Source organism: Suricata suricatta, chromosome 1, assembly GCF_006229205.1.
Source record: "Suricata suricatta isolate VVHF042 chromosome 1, meerkat_22Aug2017_6uvM2_HiC, whole genome shotgun sequence".
Lineage (NCBI taxonomy): Eukaryota > Metazoa > Chordata > Mammalia > Carnivora > Herpestidae > Suricata > Suricata suricatta.
In genome coordinates this window covers 39,495,668-39,515,357 of record NC_043700.1, presented here as the reverse complement: position 1 = coordinate 39,515,357, position 19,690 = coordinate 39,495,668, and the positions used below count along the sequence as shown (strand labels likewise).

The 19,690-nt window shown below is 46.5% G+C and overlaps 1 protein-coding gene across 4 annotated transcripts in view; it reads left to right on the top strand.

Moving 5' to 3' along the window:
- LZTS1 (leucine zipper tumor suppressor 1) overlaps window positions 1–18,274 on the top strand; it is a 52,004-nt gene extending 33,730 nt beyond the window's left edge. For 3 of the 4 annotated variants that reach the window (XM_029936968.1, XM_029936952.1, XM_029936960.1), the window contains 3 exons: window positions 8,731–9,208; window positions 10,509–11,312; window positions 13,824–18,274. In XM_029936968.1, coding sequence (XP_029792828.1) covers window positions 8,864–9,208; window positions 10,509–11,312; window positions 13,824–14,495 — 1,821 coding nt within the window. In that variant the 5' untranslated portion in view covers window positions 8,731–8,863 and the 3' untranslated portion in view covers window positions 14,496–18,274. The remainder of the gene's footprint in view (window positions 1–8,730; window positions 9,209–10,508; window positions 11,313–13,823) is intronic. The other variant, XM_029936975.1, reaches the window with a different exon arrangement.
- The last annotated feature ends 1,416 nt before the right edge of the window (window positions 18,275–19,690 follow it).

The window sequence follows — 19,690 nt, the reverse complement described above, 5'->3', positions numbered from 1 at the left end:
TCAAAAATTTTTTTTAATGTTTTATTTATTTTTGATACAGAGCATGAGAGGGGGAGGGGCAGAGAGAGAAGGAGACACAGAGCCGGAAGCAGGCTCCAGGCTCTGAGCTAGCTGTCAGCACAGAGCCTGACGTGGGGCTCGAACCCACGAATGTGAGATCTGACTTGAGCCGAAGTTGGAGGCTTAACTGACTGAGCCACCCAGGTGCCCCATAGTCTTCCTTTGAAAGGAAGCTGAGGTTTCACTACCAAATCAGATTCCTTGTGAAGACCTTGTCCCTTTTCTTCTCAGCACCCAACACAATGATTGGCATTTGTTCTACCTTGAGGGACAATGTAAATGAATAATAATGTGAAGTTTTCCAAGTTCCATAGATGGAACAGAACATTAGGATGCGAAGGTATGATTCTCTCAAGATTCAGAGTTAACTTAGACTGGTAATACCTCACCAGAAGAAAGGAGGCAGCTGAAGCCAGAGCTCTGGTGCCAACCTGGCTGGTCAGAAACCCCATCTGTGGTTGGAACCAATGCAGAGCCTGCAGTGGCTTCCTCTGTCTTCTCTGTCACTCTACCCACTTAGTGATCATCTCTAAATGGTGCGACACTGCCAGCACACAGGATGAAATCCCATTTGTATCAGGCCCTTACACACATACATACACTCCCCATAGCCCCTCTTTACACATGTGGCACAAATAGAGTCCCACCCTGAATAGGACCCAGTTGGCCCTATTCTACTGATAAAATGGAAAGAATGCTAGTTTTGAGTCCAGGACTCATGATGTGACCTGGGCAAGGCCCTTCTCTGCTCTGGGCTTCCATGTAGCCATGTGTAGTAAAGGAGTCAAGGTAAAGAATCTCTGGGGCCCTACTATCTCCAGCATTATGGAATTTTGTCTCTGGAAGATACTGCCCTTATTGTCCATAATGCCTCAGAGCAGGGAGGCCTTCCATCACTTGCAGCAGGACGATCTCTCTATTTGGTCAAAACTCCTTTACTCCACCCTGTCAGAGAGTTTCTGCCTCTTGCCTCTGCTCTGCCAGCAGCCCTCTCATTAATGACAGCAAAGTGCCCCTCCCTCAGCCCAGGATAATAGGTGAGTGTGATTTAGGGTCTCTGTCCCACACTTACTGCCCTCTTATGATATATTGGCCAATAAGGATCTCAGATATCACCTCTTCTAAAACTAGACATCTAAGACTCAAAGAAAATAAATCCTAGAAAAATTCCCACCCATGTGAAGAAGTAGTTACATATAAGAAGGTTTTAGCAACAAAATGGAAACATCTGAGTACTGAGTGATGAATGAAATGTGGTGGGATACTACTGCACAGCAGGTCAGAGAAGGAAAATGAACTGATCCCAAATATAAAATGTTGAATAAAATAATCAAGGTGCAGAATGAGAATACAATAGCATACTGTTTATATAAAGTAATAGAAACAAAGCAATTCATATAGTATTCTTGCATGTAAAAAATGTTTAATGATAAAAAAGGGTACACATAAAATTCATGGTAGGGTTTCCCCCTGGGGAGAAAGATATAGGGGAGAGAAGAAAGGGATTTAAACTTTGAGATGTTTTATTTCTAAAACAAATAGCATTTTTGCAATTGTCAATTCTGTGTAAGTTACTTAGTCTATATAGCATTTCCATATTTTAAAAATCAATTAAAATTAAATTAAAAAAAAGAAAGCTCTAATAGTGGCATGTCAGGTACAAGAGCAAGCATTGGTGAGATACCTTGCCTGGAGAGAGCCTATTCATCACAATCTAGGTGGCTGCCTGCTGCCATTCACCTTATGACCCTCTTTGAAGTATGTCCAAAGTCTGTCCAAGTCTTAGGAAATAGAGTTGCAGGACCCTGGAGTCTAAGCATCTAAGGGTGGGGTGGAGAAGGAGATGGACACAGGTGATGCAACACAATTTCTCTAGTTTCACTTCCTCTTCTTACTCCCACTGCCCTAGGCCCTCAAGGGAAGCAGGGAGTCATTAGTTAAGCCAGAAATCTAAGACCAAGCTATTTGTTCCTCCCCAGGGACCCCAGCAAGCACTGGGCTTTGGCGTCTCAGGGGAAAGGTGTCAGGCAGAGTGCAGAGATGCCCCACACTAGGGCAGTGGGTTCCTGCTGAACCTTCCTGTGGGACCACTCCCTGGGCACTGACTGGGAGGGGATGAGAGACAGGGAGGGACAGAAAGAGGGAGAGAAGATGGGAGCAGGGAGGAAAATAACCCTCTGGAGGCTGAGCGTTGCTGATCTTGTGAGTGCATTCTCCAGAATGGGTGAGAGGGGGAGAGGATGAGGGTGGGCGTAGATCCTCACTCTCCCCAGGCCAGAAGTCTGGATTCCTGTGGGCAAGGTCATAGCTGCTTTTCCCCATGGTTTGCGATGAGAGGATGAGAGGTGCTATTTCTCCCCTTCCTGAGTCTAGAAGACCCTCTTTCAGCACCATGTCTCTATCTCCATATTACATAATGCTGATCAGAGAAATGTATCACTCTGGCACAAGCCCTGGTTTCTTTTGGAAAGGAGAGGGCAAAATGGAGTGAGGGAAGAGGCAGCTGTGCTAGGAGTGGAAGCAGCTCAAAATGGTAGGTTTTCCAGTATTCCAAGGTGGAAACACCTGGAAACAGTCCTGTTGCAGCAGCCGTACTGGGGACAGTCAAGTAGGGGAGGAAGAGGACTGGCACTGGTACTGGGGAGAATTCTCCTGAATTCCTTAGGGCCAAATTCTGAGAAATAGAGGCTAGGGGTTTTTTTTTTCTTACAGCTGTTTTTGACTGTTTTGTTTGTTTTCTTTTCCTTCTCTTAAACCTGATATCTAATTCTTGCTTGACTCTTTCTAAAAAGTCAGTAGGAAGTCATACAGGAGAATATCTATAACATGCTTAGTGAGAGGTTCTATGGCTCCTTCCTTTTTCCTCTCCTGTCCTTCTTCCCTCTTCCTTTCTCCTTCTTGAATCTCCATGGCCTGTGTGGTTGCTTATTTTCACTGCAAGTACATACAGTACTCCAGGCCAGGAAGGTTTTGTTTTCCAGTAATACAAATGTGCCCCCTTTGCCTTGTCCTTCCTGTGGACAGAGGTAGCAAGTCTGGCAGGAGTGGGTGGGTGGGAAGACCTATGGTTTGGGAACTAGGATGGATCCACATTTCTGTGATGCTCTCTCCAAGTTGAAAACAGAACACGTCTAGACACTTGAAGGTAATTAGTTTAGCTGTAAGTGGATCTGGGAATAATCTCAAACTTCAAAACTCCTCTGTGTGTGTCAAGACCTAAGAAGTGGAGGACTGGCAATCTGGAGCTACAGGACAGGAAGAAACTCAGAGGACCAGAGGCCACAATCCTAAACCCACTTTTCTCCTGCGCTCCCTGGCATCACTCATCTTCTTCCTCTCAATCTTCTAGAGCCTAGCACAGTACTTGTGCATCAGAGGTGATTTAGACTGCTGCTCAGGTGAACCAGGAAGCTTACCTGTCCCTAAAACCTTGTTGTCATCTGCCAAAGGGAAATGAAGGTATGGCTAGAGGCCATGGACCTTGATTTCTCCTCCAGGTTCCCCTCCATCCCTGGAACTTACTTTGCCATCCTAACATCTCTGAACCTTACCTACAGTTCCCCTCAGTATTGCAAGGAGATCATGGAGTTTGGGTATAGGTTCAAGTCCCAGTTCAAGTCCCACATTGTGTGGCCAATGCCTACTTCCTCATTTTTGTTCTAAGCTATAGATTTGAAATCTTAGCTTTCATATAGCTTATATTCTGGTGGAGATGCACACAATAATCAAAAAATAAGATTATTACAAGTTAAGCAATTGTTATGAAGGAAATAAACAGGCTGAGAGAGTAATGGGAGACATTGATTTTTTCCAGCATAACAATAGAAAGCCACATTGCAGAGGTAATATTTGAATTGAAAACTGAAGGATGAGAAGACCTGCATGAAGAGCTAAGGGAAGAGAGAGATTGTTAGCAGAGGCAGCAGCAGGTGTGAAAGCTCCTGAGTGGGAAAAGGCTTGGTGTGTTCACCAACAGAGGAGAGTCGAGTCTGGCTATACTTGTGGATGTGAGCAAGGAGAAAACAGGGTGAGATAAGGTGGGAGCAGTAGGCAAAAACCAAGCCCTGCCCAGTGCCTTAGCCTAGGAACAATTAGAATCCTTGAAGGGAGCATGACACTGGTGACAGTTCAGATGCTTAGGAAGAACAGACTGGGAAAAGACAAAGGTGGAGGCAGTCTCAGGGTCCACCTGAGATGGGATGGTGGAGCAAGAGGGACACAAATCGATTCATGTAGTATGTCTGCCCAATATTATAGTTATACTTCAAAAGTGTTATATGCTTCTTGAGGATAACACCCTCATCTAGACCTTCTGTTGATCACACACATATCTGTAGAACAGTGACCATTTACCAAGCACTGCACTTGACTTGTTAGTTTGCTTCACCTCATATTGGTCCTGTGAAATAGTTACTATTTCCATTTTATAACCAAAGAAAGCTCAGAGAGGTTAATTTTGAAATCCATATCTGTCTGATGCCATAGCCAATTGTCATATCTCTATAACATTGTATATATAAATGTTCATAAATGTGTACTGGGTGGGTAAAAACTAAGTCACCCATTGCCCAAGTAGTATAATGTGTGAGTACAGTACAGTCTTTGGGCCAAAATAGCTTTCCTACATATGGACAACTTCTTAGGATCTGAAGGACCAGCTAAGCAAGAGATGGGTGATGTGGGAGATGAAAAACACCTTTTGTCATTGTCAGCTATAAACAGAGGAACTCTGTATTCCTAATATTGGGATTGGAATTAATAATATTGGGGATTGGAATGTGGGAAAGTTGCATTTGAAATGGAGAGCACTAGTTATGGAAAATGAGGTGAGGGCATTGAAGATAACATAGGGGTGATGAATGCTGGAGACAACAATGATAGATAACAATGAAACTACCTACCGGTTATGGAGTGCCTATTATGTACTGGGCATTCAGTAGACATACCAGACCTGTTAGCTTATTTTGGTGCTCATAAACTTCTCATAACAATACCATTAGGTAGGCATAATTGTGTTTCCTTGATTCTAAAAGGCCATCAATTTGATAACAAGCTTTTCAAAGAAAACCTATATTACGCACACACCAGGATGTTTTGTTGTGTTTAGCTTCTACTAATGGAATATAGAATGTATTTATTAATAACATAACTATTTTATAACTCAGGATAACAATGCAAGTTTGAGTTCAAGCCTTCATACCCAGAGTCTAAAGAGTCTTCTCATTCTTTTTCACTGTGCATGTACAGTGCTCTATAACCCACCTGTGACTTCTTCTTTCACACCTTTAAGATTGATAGTATAATTTAGAGAAGAATAAAGAAGACAGAGTTTCTTCTGGATTTCCTATTTTATTTAGCTTATAGTTCCCCACCACCACCATCATCTATCTTTTGACTGAAAAATACTCCTTCACAATGCATTACAACCACAGAATTTTTCCCAGCTTTGAAAGTCATGTGACATGCTTAGAGATCTGTCCAAATCTACAAAGGTGCTGGTGTTGATATCCCAGTGTATTCCTCCATGTGGTGACTGGCAAGGTTGTTGTTATTTTCAGCATTGATTATAAAATACATTCCTTTTACTTTTAAGTTTTTTATTTTAACTCCAGTATAGTTAACATACAGTATTATATTAGTTTCAGGTGTACAATATAATGATTCAGCAATTCTGTATATCACCTGGTGTTCATCACTAACAACTGCACTCCTTAATCCCCACCACCTATTTCACACATCCTCTCACCCACCTCCCCTTTTTTAACCATCACTTTGTTTGCTATAGTTGATTCTGTTTTACAGTTTGCCTTTTTCTCTTTTTTTCCTTTGCTCATTTGTTTTGTCTCTTAAATTCCATATATGAGTAAAATCATGTGGTAATTGTCTTTCTCTGACTTATTTCACTTAGCATTATATGCTTTAGCTCCGTCCATCTCATTGAAAATGGCAAAATTTCATTCCTTTACATGGCTGACTAATATTACAGTGTGTGTGTGTGTGTGTGTGTGTGTGTGTGTGTGTGTACCACAACTTCTTATCCATCCATCCCAGTTGGGTTTCTTCCATAGATTGGCTATTGTAAATAATGCTGCAACAAACATAGGGGTGCATGTATCCCTTTGAATTAGTGTTTATATTTTTGGTGTAGATACTCAGTAGTAGTGAGATTACTAGACTGTGCATTCTTATCACTTTAAAAAACATTTTATGGAGAAATGGGCACCCCCCTACACTGTTGGTGGGAATGTAAACTGGTGCAGCCGCTCTGGAAAATAGTATGGAGGTTCCTCAAAAAACTATCAATAGAACTCCCCTATGACCCAGCAATAGCACTTCTGGGGATCTACCCAAGGGATACAGAAATGTGGATACATAAGAGCACATGTACCTCAGTGTTCATAGCAGCGCTTTCTACAATAGCCAAGTCATGGAAAGAACCTAAATGTCCATCACCTGATGAATGGATCAAGAAGATATGGTATATATATACAATGGAGTATTACATGGCAATCAGAAAGAATGAAATCTGGCCATTTGTAGCAAAGTGGATGGACCTTGAGAGTGTCATGCTGAGTGAAATAAGTCAGGCAGAGAAGGACAGATACCATATGTTTGTACTCATAGGTCTAACAGGAGAGACCTAACAGAGGACCATAGGGAGGGGAAGGGGGAAAGAAAGCTGAGGAGAGAGAGGGACACAAATTATGAGAGACTATTGAATACTGACAACAAACCGATAGCTGGGAGGGGGGAGGGAAAGGGGGAAAGGGGTGATGGTCATGAAGGGGGGGCACTTGTGGGGAGAAGCACTGGGTGTTATATAGAAACCGGTTTGAAAATAAACTATTATAAAAAATAAATGAATAAAAAACATTTAAGTGTGTTTCAGAATCACTTTGCAAAACTGAATGTACTTCTCAATGTTTGAGGGTACAATTATTTTCCTCCTCTTTCTCTCCTGAACCCTCTCCAGCAAGGTCTTTCTTTCTACCCCTTCACCCAAACTGCTCTCATCAAGGTCAGTGACAATGTACATCTACCTGGCCAGATCCGTTGGCCAGCACCGTCATCATTGACAGCACTTGACACCATCCTTAGGAAACAGTTTCTTTCTTAGATCTCCTCAATCAGCCAGAGACTTCTCAGTTTTTCTTCCTCATTCTTCCTCACCTTCCTGACCTCCATTAACCAGGCCTCAGACTTGCCTTATCTTCCTGCCTTTACTTCTGTAGTGATGTCACCTAGTCACATAGCTGGCTTCTAGAACAAAAAACTTTTACACGGAAATCTGCAGCTCCTCACCCATCCTGCTGCCTACCCTACAGCACTCTTTGGATGTTTCATTGGCTCTGCAAACTTAATGTCTTAAGTCAAACTCCCAATTTCCACCCCATCTTATCCTAAACTGGCTCTTTTTGTAGTCTTTTGTATCTCAGTAAATGGCAGCTTATGTCCTCTAGTTCCTCATATAAAAACATTGAAGAGGGTGTCTGGATGGTTCAGTCAGTTAAGCGTCTGACTTTGGCTTAGGTCATAATCTCATAGTTCATGAGTTCAAGTACCATGTCAGGCTCTATGCTGACAGCTCAGAGCCTGGAGCCTACTCCAGATTCTGTGTCTCCCTCTCTCTCTGCCCTTCCCCTGCTCACACTCTGTCTGTCTCTCTCTCTCAAAAAAAATAAATAAACATTAAAAAATAAAACATTGAAGTTATCCTTGACTCCTCTCTTTCTCTAATTCCCTGCATCCAGTCCAGTAGCAAATCCTATCAGCTCAACTTTAAAATTACACCTAAAGTGCAATCCACTAAGATGTTAGTCACTCACCTAATGTAAGTGCCCACCACTTCCATCCAGGCCAATCAGCATCACTGTCTCCACCCTGCAGCCAGAGTGACCCTCCACAGCCTAAGTCAGATCAAGTAATAAGCTGCTCAGAACCAGGTAGGGATTTCTCATCTCAATCAGAGTAGAAGTCCAAGCCCTATGGCCAACCAGGCTCTATGTTTCCTGGCACCTGGTAGTTCTCTAACTTCTGCCTATCATACACCCTCCATTGCTAACTATCCTCCAGCCAGACTGGTCTCCTGGCCGGTTTCACATATGCCAAGCACAATCCACCATAGGGACTCAGGGCTTTAACTCTTAGATCTTCTGAGCTTCTTTCAACCTCAGATTTCCACATGGCTGCTCCTTCATTTTCTTAAGGTTTCTTCAAGCAGTACCCCAACACAGAGGCCTCCCTTTGCCACCTGTATAAAATAATGACCTCTCAGAATTCTGTGCTGCTCACTCAACTTTATGCCCCCCCTCAGCACATATATCACTAAGGATAGTAAATCATCAATTTGTTGATGGCCTGTCCACACTACACTGAACACAAGCCCCCTGAGTGTGGGGATGATAGCCATGTTAGTCACTCCTGTATCCCAGGACTTAGAGGAGGGCCATCACAAAGAAAGGTCTCAGTAAATATTTGTTGAATTAGTAGACCAAGGAAGAGTGAACAAAAGAGTCTAGTAATTGAGTCAAGGCTCAGCTTTCATTAGGAGAAGGATACTTTTCTCTACTGCTCAGATCTGGTCAAAACAGCTCCTCTCCAAGTCACCATTGAGGACTGTACCATGGCTTGCTCATCTCAGGCTGACTTCTACCTTTTGTCCTCTTCCAGGTCTACAGCTCTCCCAGGTTCCGTGAGGCTTCTGCTATGACCTCAGCTTCTTCTTGGTACCAGGACTGCCCCTTACTGCCACAGCCACACCAGATCCCTGCTCTGCCCTGTCTGTCTTTGGCCCCAAGTCAGCATGGGTAGTGTCAGTAGCCTTATTTCTGGCCACAGCTTCCATGGCAAACATTGCCGGGCTTCACGGTACAAGCTGGGCAAGTCCTCCCATCTCAAGAAGCTCAATCGATATTCAGATGGGCTGCTGAGATTTGGTTTCTCCCAGGACTCAGGCCATGGCAAGTCTAACTCCAAAATGGGAAAGAGTGAAGACTTCTTCTACATCAAGGTCAGCCAGAAAGCCCGGGGCTCCCACCACCCAGATTACACTGCACTGTCTAGTGGGGACATAGGCGGCCAGGCTGGGGTGGACATTGGCCCGTCCACCCCACCCAAGCTTATGCCCTTCTCCAGTCAGCTAGAAATGGTAAGCAAGGGTCTCTGGTAAAGGTGGGTGGGTTGGAAAAGCAATAGAAAGCAAAATGGGGGTGAAGAGGGTGGGGGCAAGGATGGAAATGGAGGCAGTGATACGAACATTTAAACCTCCAAGAAGCCAAGCAGTGGTGGTGAGGGTGGAAGTATTCAGTCACACCACGGAGTCAAAGGCTGGATGAGGGAATTGAAGCATTGGTCATTCCCCTAAACTAGAAGTCTTGAGTGAGCCTTTACACAAAAACAAAAGGGAAATGAAAGCCTCTCTGAGCTCTACTGGAATGTAACTGAATTGTCAAAACAGGACCAACAGCAGCATTTTCAAGTACATGGCAAGGAGAGGGAGCTCTATTATCATCTGGAAGAGCCAATGGAGACGACTTGGAGAGAGCTAGCAGCTTTGCTGCTAGCAGACTTCTAGAGGTGGGCCTTTCTTTCACTTGCTGCTATCATGGTGCAGCAGCTCCTCACTCAAGCCAGGACTTGAAAGCTTTCAAGTCTTCAACTGGATAAGAGCTGAGTGTGTTATCAATTTAGCAGGGACGACATCAAAAGAGGCCTATTTACTCAGAAATCCAGCCCTTATGCTAGCTCAAACTCTCATAGATCCAACCAGTGGACCTGAAAACAATTTTTCTAATCACCTGCCCCCACTTGGAGGAATGAATACATGGCTTTGATATTCTAGGAAATGACTCACTTAGTTTGCATAGAGCTTTAAGCTTTTCAAATTTAAAGGGCTTATAGACTGCAATGTACTCTCCCAATGAAAATAACAATTTTAAGAAAAGGATTGTTATTGCAAGTAGTCTTCCCAACCCTTCGATACTGGGCCTAGCCAGTATTCTTGCTTCTGGCCTACTGGAAGGGGCAGTGAAGGTGAAGAAGGGATTGATCTCTGGTAAAGACACCAGGCTTGTTGAGCCTAATGCACTTATCCTATACCATACCACACAGAGACCCAGAGCCAGGGCCCTGACCCAGGGATCTGAGCCAGGAAACAGAAAGTTGTTATTCATCATCTCACAGGGCTGGGACAAGTTCATGACAGTTTGGTAGTTTATAAAACAAAGTACTTCAGTAATCCTTAAGGACATCCTCTAGCCACAAACGAATTCCTCCTTCTTGAGAAAGACTCATCATATCCGGCTACTTCATAGCAACAGGCAAGATCACTTATGGTTATTACCAAAAAGGATGCCATGTGCCTAGCACACACACCCAGCAAGGGAGGGGAAGATGAGAGGGGAGTTGAAGGGGAGACATAGAATCAATATGGTTTTTTTCCTCATCAGGGGTCAGAGAAAAGTGCAGTGAGGCCCACGGCATTCAAGCCTGTGCTGCCACGGTCAGGAGCCATCCTCCACTCATCCCCTGAGAGCGCCAGCCACCAGCTGCATCTGGCCCCTCCAGACAAGCCCAAGGAACAGGAGCCAAAGCCCAGCCTGTGCTCTGGGGCACTGTCTGACTCTGGCCGGAACTCCATGTCCAGCCTGCCCACACACAGCACCAGCAGCAGCTACCAGTTGGATCCACTGGTTACACCAGTGGGGCCCACCAGCCGTTTTGGGGGCTCAGCCCATAATATCACCCAGGGCATCATCCTCCAGGACAGCAACATGATGAGTCTGAAAGCTCTGTCTTTCTCTGATGGGGGTAGCAAGCTGGCCCACCCAAGCAAGACAGACAAGGTTTCCTCATGCATCCGCTCCCCCATCTCCACAGATGAGTGCAGTATCCAGGAGCTTGAGCAGAAGCTGTTGGAGAGGGAGGGAGCACTCCAGAAGCTGCAGCGCAGCCTTGAGGAGAAAGAGCTGGCCTCCAGCCAGGCTTATGAAGAGCGGCAGTGGCGCTGCAAGGAGGAGCTGGATGGCCTGGAGCAGAAGTGCAGTGGCAAGTTGAAGCAAGCCTCACAGAAGAGCCAGCGCACGCAGCAAGTGTTGCACCTCCAGGTGCTCCAGCTCCAGCAGGAAAAAAGGCAGCTACGGCAAGAGCTTGAGAGCCTCATGAAGGAGCAGGACCTACTAGAGACCAAGCTCATGTCCTATGAGAAGGAGAAGACCAGCTTTGCCCCTGCACTGGAAGAGACCCAGTGGGAGGTGAGGCTTATGGTGTGGGCTTGGGGTGGTCAGCTATTTGATACCAGTTCCCACTTCTCCAGGTTCTAGCCCATGGTGTGTGTACACAAATTGCCCAGGCAAAGTGAGCCAGAGTGCCAGCCTTGTGCCCAAATAAGGGACTCCATAGTGAACCATGTTGGGGATACAATTAGTATCCTTCCTACTGTCTCCCACCTCAGGGCCTCATGGCCTCCAGAATTGAATTTTCTAGCTGAGTCATTGACTGAGGAGCTGGAAATGAGAGAACAGGGGCCTCACAGGGCTATCTGAGGACCAACCCACTTCATCTGCTTGCAGAAAGCTCAAAAGAAACACAAGCCATGCCTGAGCCTGAGTTCGTGCTGGTTCAAGAGGCCATAAGAGAGCAGACCTTATTATTTTTGAGAAAAGGGACCCCACCCACTAGTAAGAGTGACCTAATTTATGGCAGGTATCACTGACAGATGGGCCATTCTGCACAGAACTGTAAGTGAGGCTTCTATTTAGTGGACTGCAATGGAAACATAGAAGAGCAAGAGAAGAGCACACCATATCTGGAAATGAGGCATCTGGACCTGGCTTAGCTGGAGATCCAGCTTAACCCCCACATTCTGCTCTCTAGAAAGTAGTTTTTCTCACCTGAAGGGCCTCTCAAGGTGGCACTGGGGCAGGTAGTGGTGTGGGCATGGTGGTTCTGTTATTCTCCCCGGTCAAAGACTCCTACCCTGGAAAGTAACTGAGGAGACATTGTGTCCCCAGGTCAGGATGACACATCCTCAGCAACACAGGCACCTGTTTGCACTAGGGCTTTCTGTACTTATTCTAGAAATTACAGTGGCAAATGTTATCAGGAGTAGAGAGGAAAAGGATCCTTTCTATGAAAGAGATGAATGGGGGGACCTGACAGGTGAGAAGGGAAAATCACTTATTTGCCAGGCTTCCCACAGAGGAATGCTGGTCATGGGAGCAGTGCCTTTCCACTTTCCCATTGATGATGGCACACCAGACCCCACCCCAGCCATAATATCTCAGCTGGGGCTCAGAGACACTTTGGGGTACCTCAGAGATATAAGCCTGCCCTGGTGTTCGGCATCCATTCTTATTTGTCCAGTTTCCACCTAAGCTAGACATCACTGTGACCTCATTCCCAGTCAGGCTAGACAGTAAAACAATAAATAAAATAAATATTTATAATAACAAACATATTGCAAACATATTTAGAATAATAATAATTTATCAAGTGTTTATTAAGTGCCAAACCCTAGGTTCTACCATTTAATCCTTACAATAATCCTATGAAGTAGGTACTGTTACTAATCCTTAATTTAGTTAAGAAAACTGACAGCACAGAGGGGTTACAGTAGCAAGCAGTTAGTTAAGTGACTTGCCCAAGTTACATAATAGATATTAGAGCCAGGATTTGATCTTAATAATTTGGCTCCAGAAGTCACATTTTTAATCACTACTCCATATTGTTTACTAATGTAGTATATCACCAAGATCAGCCAATCATATCACACATACGTAGTTGAGCCAGGATTCAAAGGCAGATCCATGCCTCAAACAGGACTCTATGTTGCTCCCTCCATGAAACAAATACAAGCTTTGCCTTAGAAAGGCATTCCTGGCCCCACACAAGCATTGTGGATGAGGTTATGCATTGCTTCATAAGTGGTTCATGAGAGCAAGGAGTTAGGGGTTCCTACGAGAGAAGTGAGGACAAATTAAGGTGGCTTCTGGTCTTGTTCCAAGAATCCATTCTGTAGAGGCCCAGGCCCTGACCTTCATTATGTCCAGCTTTCCCCCAGGCCAGCAGGAAATATTCTGGTCTTGGTCTTTTTTTGAGCCACCCATGGCTGCAAATGGCCAAGACCCCAGAGACACATCGGTCTGAATCAGTGCCTTTGGTTTTGTCTGCTGCTCTTGGCTAACTTTGAAGGGGAATGAGAATAGAAACGGTGGAGGGGTGGGGCAGGGGGAGAACATAGTAGCACACCATTTGGCAGATCTGAATTAGACACCGTCTCTGAGGCAGGTGTGTTGCTGGTCATTGGCATATAGAAATTAATGCCTGAAAATAGTCTTTATCTTAGTAGGGAGGGAGGGGAGCTGGGTATGCACAAGAGTGAGGTCAGAAGATGTGAGCACAAACATGAATGACAGAAGTTTGACAGGCATGGAAATCAAGATTGTTGATGTTAAGTATGGATGATGGAGCTGCAAGTAGTGAGCATTGGTTTACACACAACCATGGGTTTGAGGACAGATTGAAATTTAGATTCTAATTTGGTGTTGAGATAGGCATGTGGACAAAGACTACAGAATGATAGGAACCTCAGAAAGGGGCTTGGCCTTCATGGGTCACCTAGACCATCATGCTTGGGAACTCTCTTGAGACACCATGTCAGGACCAGCCTAATTCTTTAGGCAGTTAAGGTGTTACTTCCCCCAGATAAGGACCTCTTATTATCTTAGCACCTCTCTTTTCCCCCCCGACCCAACCCTTGGCAGGTGTGCCAGAAGTCAGGTGAAATCTCTCTCCTGAAACAGCAGCTGAAGGAGTCCCAGACAGAAATCAACACCAAGGCTAGTGAGATCCTCAGTCTAAAGGCGCAGCTGAAGGACACACGGGTCAGACTGGAGGGCATGGAGCTGAAGACTCAGGATTTGGAGAGTGCTCTACGCACCAAGGGCCTGGAGCTAGAGGTCTGTGAGAATGAGCTACAGCGCAAGAAAAATGAGTCCGAGCTTCTCAGAGAGAAAGTGAACCTGCTAGAGCAGGAGCTGCTGGAGCTGCGGGCCCAAGCTGTCTTGCAACGGGAAGCTGTGTCTCTGGGACCAGCGCTAGGACCAGGGCCTGGGACTACCTTCTCTGAGGACATCCCTGCCCTGCAGCGGGAGTTGGAGCGGTTGCGTGCAGAGCTGAAGGAGGAGCGGCAAGGCCACGACCAGATGTCATCAGGTTTCCAGCATGAGCGGCTAGTGTGGAAGGAGGAGAAGGAGAAGGTGATCCAGTACCAGAAACAGCTACAGCAGAGCTATCTGGCCATGTACCAGCGGAATCAGCGCCTGGAGAAGGCCCTGCAGCAGCTGGCCCATGGGGACAGTGCAGGGGAGGCCTTTGAAATTGACCTTGAGGGGGCCGACATCCCCTACGAGGATATCATAGCCACTGAGATCTGAGGGGCCTCCTGGAAGGAGAGCCTGGGACCTGGCATTGGGAGGCAGGGGTACAGAGTCTGTCAATGAGGGCCCCTCTCCTTGCTCTGTAACTCAGGTCTCTGGGAGAAGCCTTCCCCAAGGCACAGACCTGGGACCCAACAGGGGAGGAGAGATAAGGAGAAAGACTGCTACATGACTTTTCCAACCCTTGCCCACATTCCAGCATTTACCATCCCTGCAGCCCATCAGACCTCTAGCTTTCCTAAGAGATGGGTCCAGGGATCTCCATCATTTGGTTAAGAGATCCCTAAACCTTGCCCTTTCTTTAAAAATATTTAGACCCTCTCCCAGGGTTGATGGTGACTGGCATACTGGCCAATGGCCACCCCATGACAGAAACTCCCTCTGTGTGTTCCCACAACTGCTTTTCCGCCTCTGGACACATTGGAATGCCTTGTGAATAGAAAGAAGCCCTCTGTGACCATAAGCCTTGGAGCCTGACCTGGTTATATCCTGAGCTTTTTCCCTATGGTCTTGGAGTTGTAGGAGTTGTAGTGAGGTATGGGGAACCTTGCTTAGCAACATCAGAGATGACCAATTCTGGAAAGCCACAGAAAGAATGGGAAATCTTGGGCAGCCAGGAATGATTAGACTCAACAAAGCCCAGAGGAGGTCAGAGGGAGAAGCCAGGTAGTAATGGCCAGACCCTGCTGGGCTCTGCTAACTAGAGGTAAGCAGCCTTGGACAACTGGTAGCCTTTGACCTCAGTGACCACTCTTCTTAAAGCCATTGACACTGAGGCCCTGGGATGGGGAAATTAAAATCACCTGACACAGAGTGGCTGTGAATTTCCAGTTGTCCCAGGGAGAGGCTCCAGATATTTTGTCATGGGGCTAAAAGTAGCAGTTTCCCCACCTGGTTTAAGTTGGCCAGTGGCTACTTCTGAACTTTTTTCTTCTCAAAAAATCCATTCTTGACTTGATCCAGAATAACCTATATACAATTAAAATGGTGCAGGGATGATCTAACATTTTCCTCCTTTACCAGTGGCTCAGTTTAGTGGCATACCCTTTCCCCTTTGCATTTCCAATTCTGAAGTCAGGTAAGAGTTGTCGTAGGTCAGAATCGGTCCCAAGAGCCCCAGGCAGGGAAAGAGGTACAAATACAGTCTTAATGAACAGCCCAGGGCCACGGCTAGCCTCCCTCCACCTGCGACCCGTAGGAGTCCCCAGCTGTAAAGAATCCAGAGAGCTTCAGCTTGCTGGGGGCTGGGCCAGTGCCTGGGGAGAGGGGGGCTGGTGTTTCTCTTCTGAAGTGCAGAGCTGAGGGAAGAGAGAATGGTGGAGTTTCTCAATTGCTTGATTCAGAGAAAAAAAAATTTTTTTTGGTCTTCTTTCGTCTTTTTTTCTTTCTTGTCTTTTCAGAAGCAAGCCAGATCTAGCAGGCAGTCAGAACTGTTCCATGTTCTATTTTTGACTCAAGCTACAGCTGCTGTTCTTTCTTAGGACAGCCAAGCCTTGCTGGATTTCTGAGCTTCATGCCCGCTTGCTGAGAGGGGTTCACTGAGGTAGAAGGGATGAAAGAGTCTGGATATTTAGCAATCTGAGACCAAACCCCCTGGTTCTGCCTCCCTGACCACATTAGGAGTGGGAAATGCTTTTCACAACACTTCTCCCACCTCAACTCCAACCCCCATTCCTCCAGAGCCACCACATTCTTTCTCTGAGTCTGGGCTGAGGGCAGGGCTCTGCCTTCTGGTCCCTGAGGTTAATCTGTGCCTATTCTGCTGCCTTCATGTGACAGAGGAACTTTTCTGGAATTTCAAGCAACTACTCTTAGTCATAGGCTAGATTTAAACCTGAAACAGATAGGCTAAAAGCCTCCTTCCTGTCTGGAGGGCAGTACCCTCCAATGGATACAGTGCAGACCCTCAAGTCAAAGATACCCCATTCCCTAAGCCACACTGTTAGAAAATGGGACAGAGATGGTAAAGTATCCCCCAAACTGAAGGCACTTTGAGACCAGAAAACAAAGCAGGTAACTCCATTCAGTTTACACAGAGCTTTATTCAGGGTAACATACTGACAGGGAGAATTAGGTGGGGGATGACCCAGGTGCTCAACACAGTTATTCTCCACAAAATCTCTCCCTTAGTCCACAGATTTTATAGAGCTAGGGGACACACAGAAGGGCATTATAGTAAGATCAAAGGGTTTGCATGCATCCAATTGACAACTAACCTTTAATTAGACCTTGTGGCACCACGTATGCATCAGGAAGAGGAAAGACTGTATTCTAACAGATTCATGGAAGGCCAAAACATGCCTCCCCAATACCAGCCTTGGAAGGCATTTCTAAGCTATGTACGTTAATTTATGAGGGGCCCAGAATACATAGTCTCAAGAAAGGTCATCAAATGAACATGAACAAGATGGAGGGCCAAAGATGGAGTCTGTACCATCAGCATTCCTACACACAGCCCTCATTCCCTCTATTTTCACCAGCCTGTGCCTTGTTTGAGTCCTTTTTCCCAGGGAGATTGCCATGAGATAAAGGGGCTTCTGTTTCCTACCCAGGCTGGAGATACCCCATCACTCCCCACCCCCAAAGAGCAGCCAAAAGCCCTATGCCCTGTCCTTAAGACCTTGCCTAAGAAGAGGTGGGTGCTAAGCCCACGGGAGGGCGCTCAGGGGTAAGGTCTGTATTCCACCATGGTTTGATATGACCTGCACTCTGCATCCTGACCTAAAGCCAAACCATGGATGTCCTCCCTGGGCTGCCAGCAGCCCAAGGCCCCAGAATAACCCAAATTTGCACCAGAGTGCAACAATGTCCTGTAACATTGTGACCTCACCATCATGGGGTTTTTCTTCCCTTCCCTATGGAAAAACTTCCCTACTATTCCCGACCATGCCAAACTCAGCCTGTCTGGAAGGAGGCTCTCAACAAGAGGCTGAGCAGGGACTGGGAAGTCAGATGACAGGAACTTCAGAGCAGATGGCTTGGCCCAGGGCCAGCCAGCAGGAGCTGGCTGCCCTTCTCCCTGAATACTCCTACTGGCATGCTCGCTCATTCAGTCAGATCAACTTGTTCTGCTTTTCCAAAGGATGCCTGGCTTGAAAAATGCTCTGGCTGCCTACAAAGAGCAAGCAGCATCCAGCACCACTTCACCAAGAAGGGAACTCGGCCTCCAGGCCTTGCAATGACCAGAGTCTCTCTGGGTTTCCCCTGGGGATATTTCGTCTGGCTGCTATATCTTCAGGTAACTCCTGCTGGGTGCCCTCCGGCCTCCATAGACACTGAGCTATACAGAGAGCAGGGAAGGCTAGCTCTCTCCTGAGAAGCACTTGCTAAGACACTGTTCCTTGCCCTGCTCTTGCCCCAGCCCACGTGATAGGGGCGTCCCGGAGAAGGCAGGCTGGGCTGTTGGAGCAGGGGCTTTGGGAAAGGGCTTTCCTTTTCCTGAATTTTCCTGAGTCAGAGCTGCCATGACAGGAAGCTGTGCACCCTTTACAGTGGATGCTTCCCTTGCCTCTTGTGTGGTCAGTCTTGTGCTGAGTCCACAGGAAGAGCTGGAACCTCCAGCCAAGGCTTGCTTTGGACAGCCTGGCATTTGGGAGAATATGCACATGGTTATTTTTCTCTAGGTTGTTTCTTGTTTTTTGTTGTTCTTGTTGTTTGTTTGATTGATTGATTTCCTTTTGACAGCTTTGTTTTATTTTTGATGCTCAAAAATGGCATCTGATAATTTTATGTTTCTATTTATGAATAAAGAATGCCATTTCTCATCCCCTCCAGAACTACTTTTGTCTCCTCAAACTACCCTGCTTCTCCAGGCTATGGCATGGCGGCTCCTTGGGGCCTCTCCACCTGGAACAGGAAAGGTGATGTCTCAACCTGCCAGTGAAACAGGTGCAGACAGCCTTGATGATGGCAGTGTTGTCTGGCAGGAAAGCATGGACTTTGGCATCATGTTTACTCACAGCCAGTCTCTACTACTTTCCAACCCTGTGGTTTTATCTATGAATGGACTGACCCTGAGGAAGGAGAAAAGGAGACTAAGGGATATGGTTGTCTGCAAGGCACAGGGTCCTCTCCAAAAGAGAACGCTCCCCCATTCCCAACCTTAGGCCTTCCCTCCCTCATGCTCTAGCTGCTCACCTCACCAGCCAATTCCTTGGCCTATTGAGTCCAGCCTCTTTGGCTGGAGACCAGGATGGCACTTCTTACCACTACCTCAGAGCCTCCCAGCTGGGAAGGTGCAGTCACCACAGTGGCCATCTGTCCAGCCTTCTCCAAGCCAACCTGTCTCATTCACTTTGGCAAGCTGCTCTGGACTCAAATCCTACACTCAAAGGGCTTCTACTCAGGTGGCAGTAGACATAGGCAGTCACCACAGTGGCCATCTGTCCAGCCTTCTCCAAGCCAACCTGCCTCATTCACTTTGGCAAGCTGCTTTGGACTCAAATCCTACACTCAGAGGGCTTCTACTCAGGTGGCAGTAGACATAGGGACATGCGAAAAGAAAACTGAAAACAGAAGGCAGCTTGTGGAACACATGAGGGGTATATGGCAATGCCTCAGAGGTGGGACAGATCATGGTGTCTGGAAAAGAAGGCAGGCAGGAGAGTGCCTGGAGAGCAAGCATGGGACATAAGAGGCATGAGCAGGAAGAGAAAGACAGGAAGCACATCCCAGGATAGGAAGCACATCCCATGACAGGTGTTCACACCTGCCTGCCTATACAGGTGACAGGAGCAGCACTGGAGGTTAGAGAGGCAGGAGGCCAGGATGCAGTGAATCTCCAAAGCCAAGGAAGGACAGGCAGCTGAGAAGTGTCCAAGTCAGGATGGGAGCCTATATCCATGTAATTTCAAGGCCCAGTACTGGGACAAAGGGGTCATCTCAGGCCTCGAGTAAAGCTTCTTGTTTTTTCTCCTAGACCTGGCTCATGGTGGGTAGGCTGTTGCATTGGTGATACCCACTGCAATATGCCTTCCCCTAATCACACCGTGGTGTGGCCCCTCCACTTGAGTTCTGGCAGGCCTTGGGACTCACTTGCACCAATTAAAGTCAGCAGAAGTGATGTCCTATCCATTCCAGCCTAAGCTTCAAAAGCAGCCTAAGCTTGGAAGCTTCTAATTTGATATTCCTGGGGGGCCTGGGCAGCCAGGTAAAAAAGCCCCTTTGGGATGCTAGATAGATCAAGTGGAGCA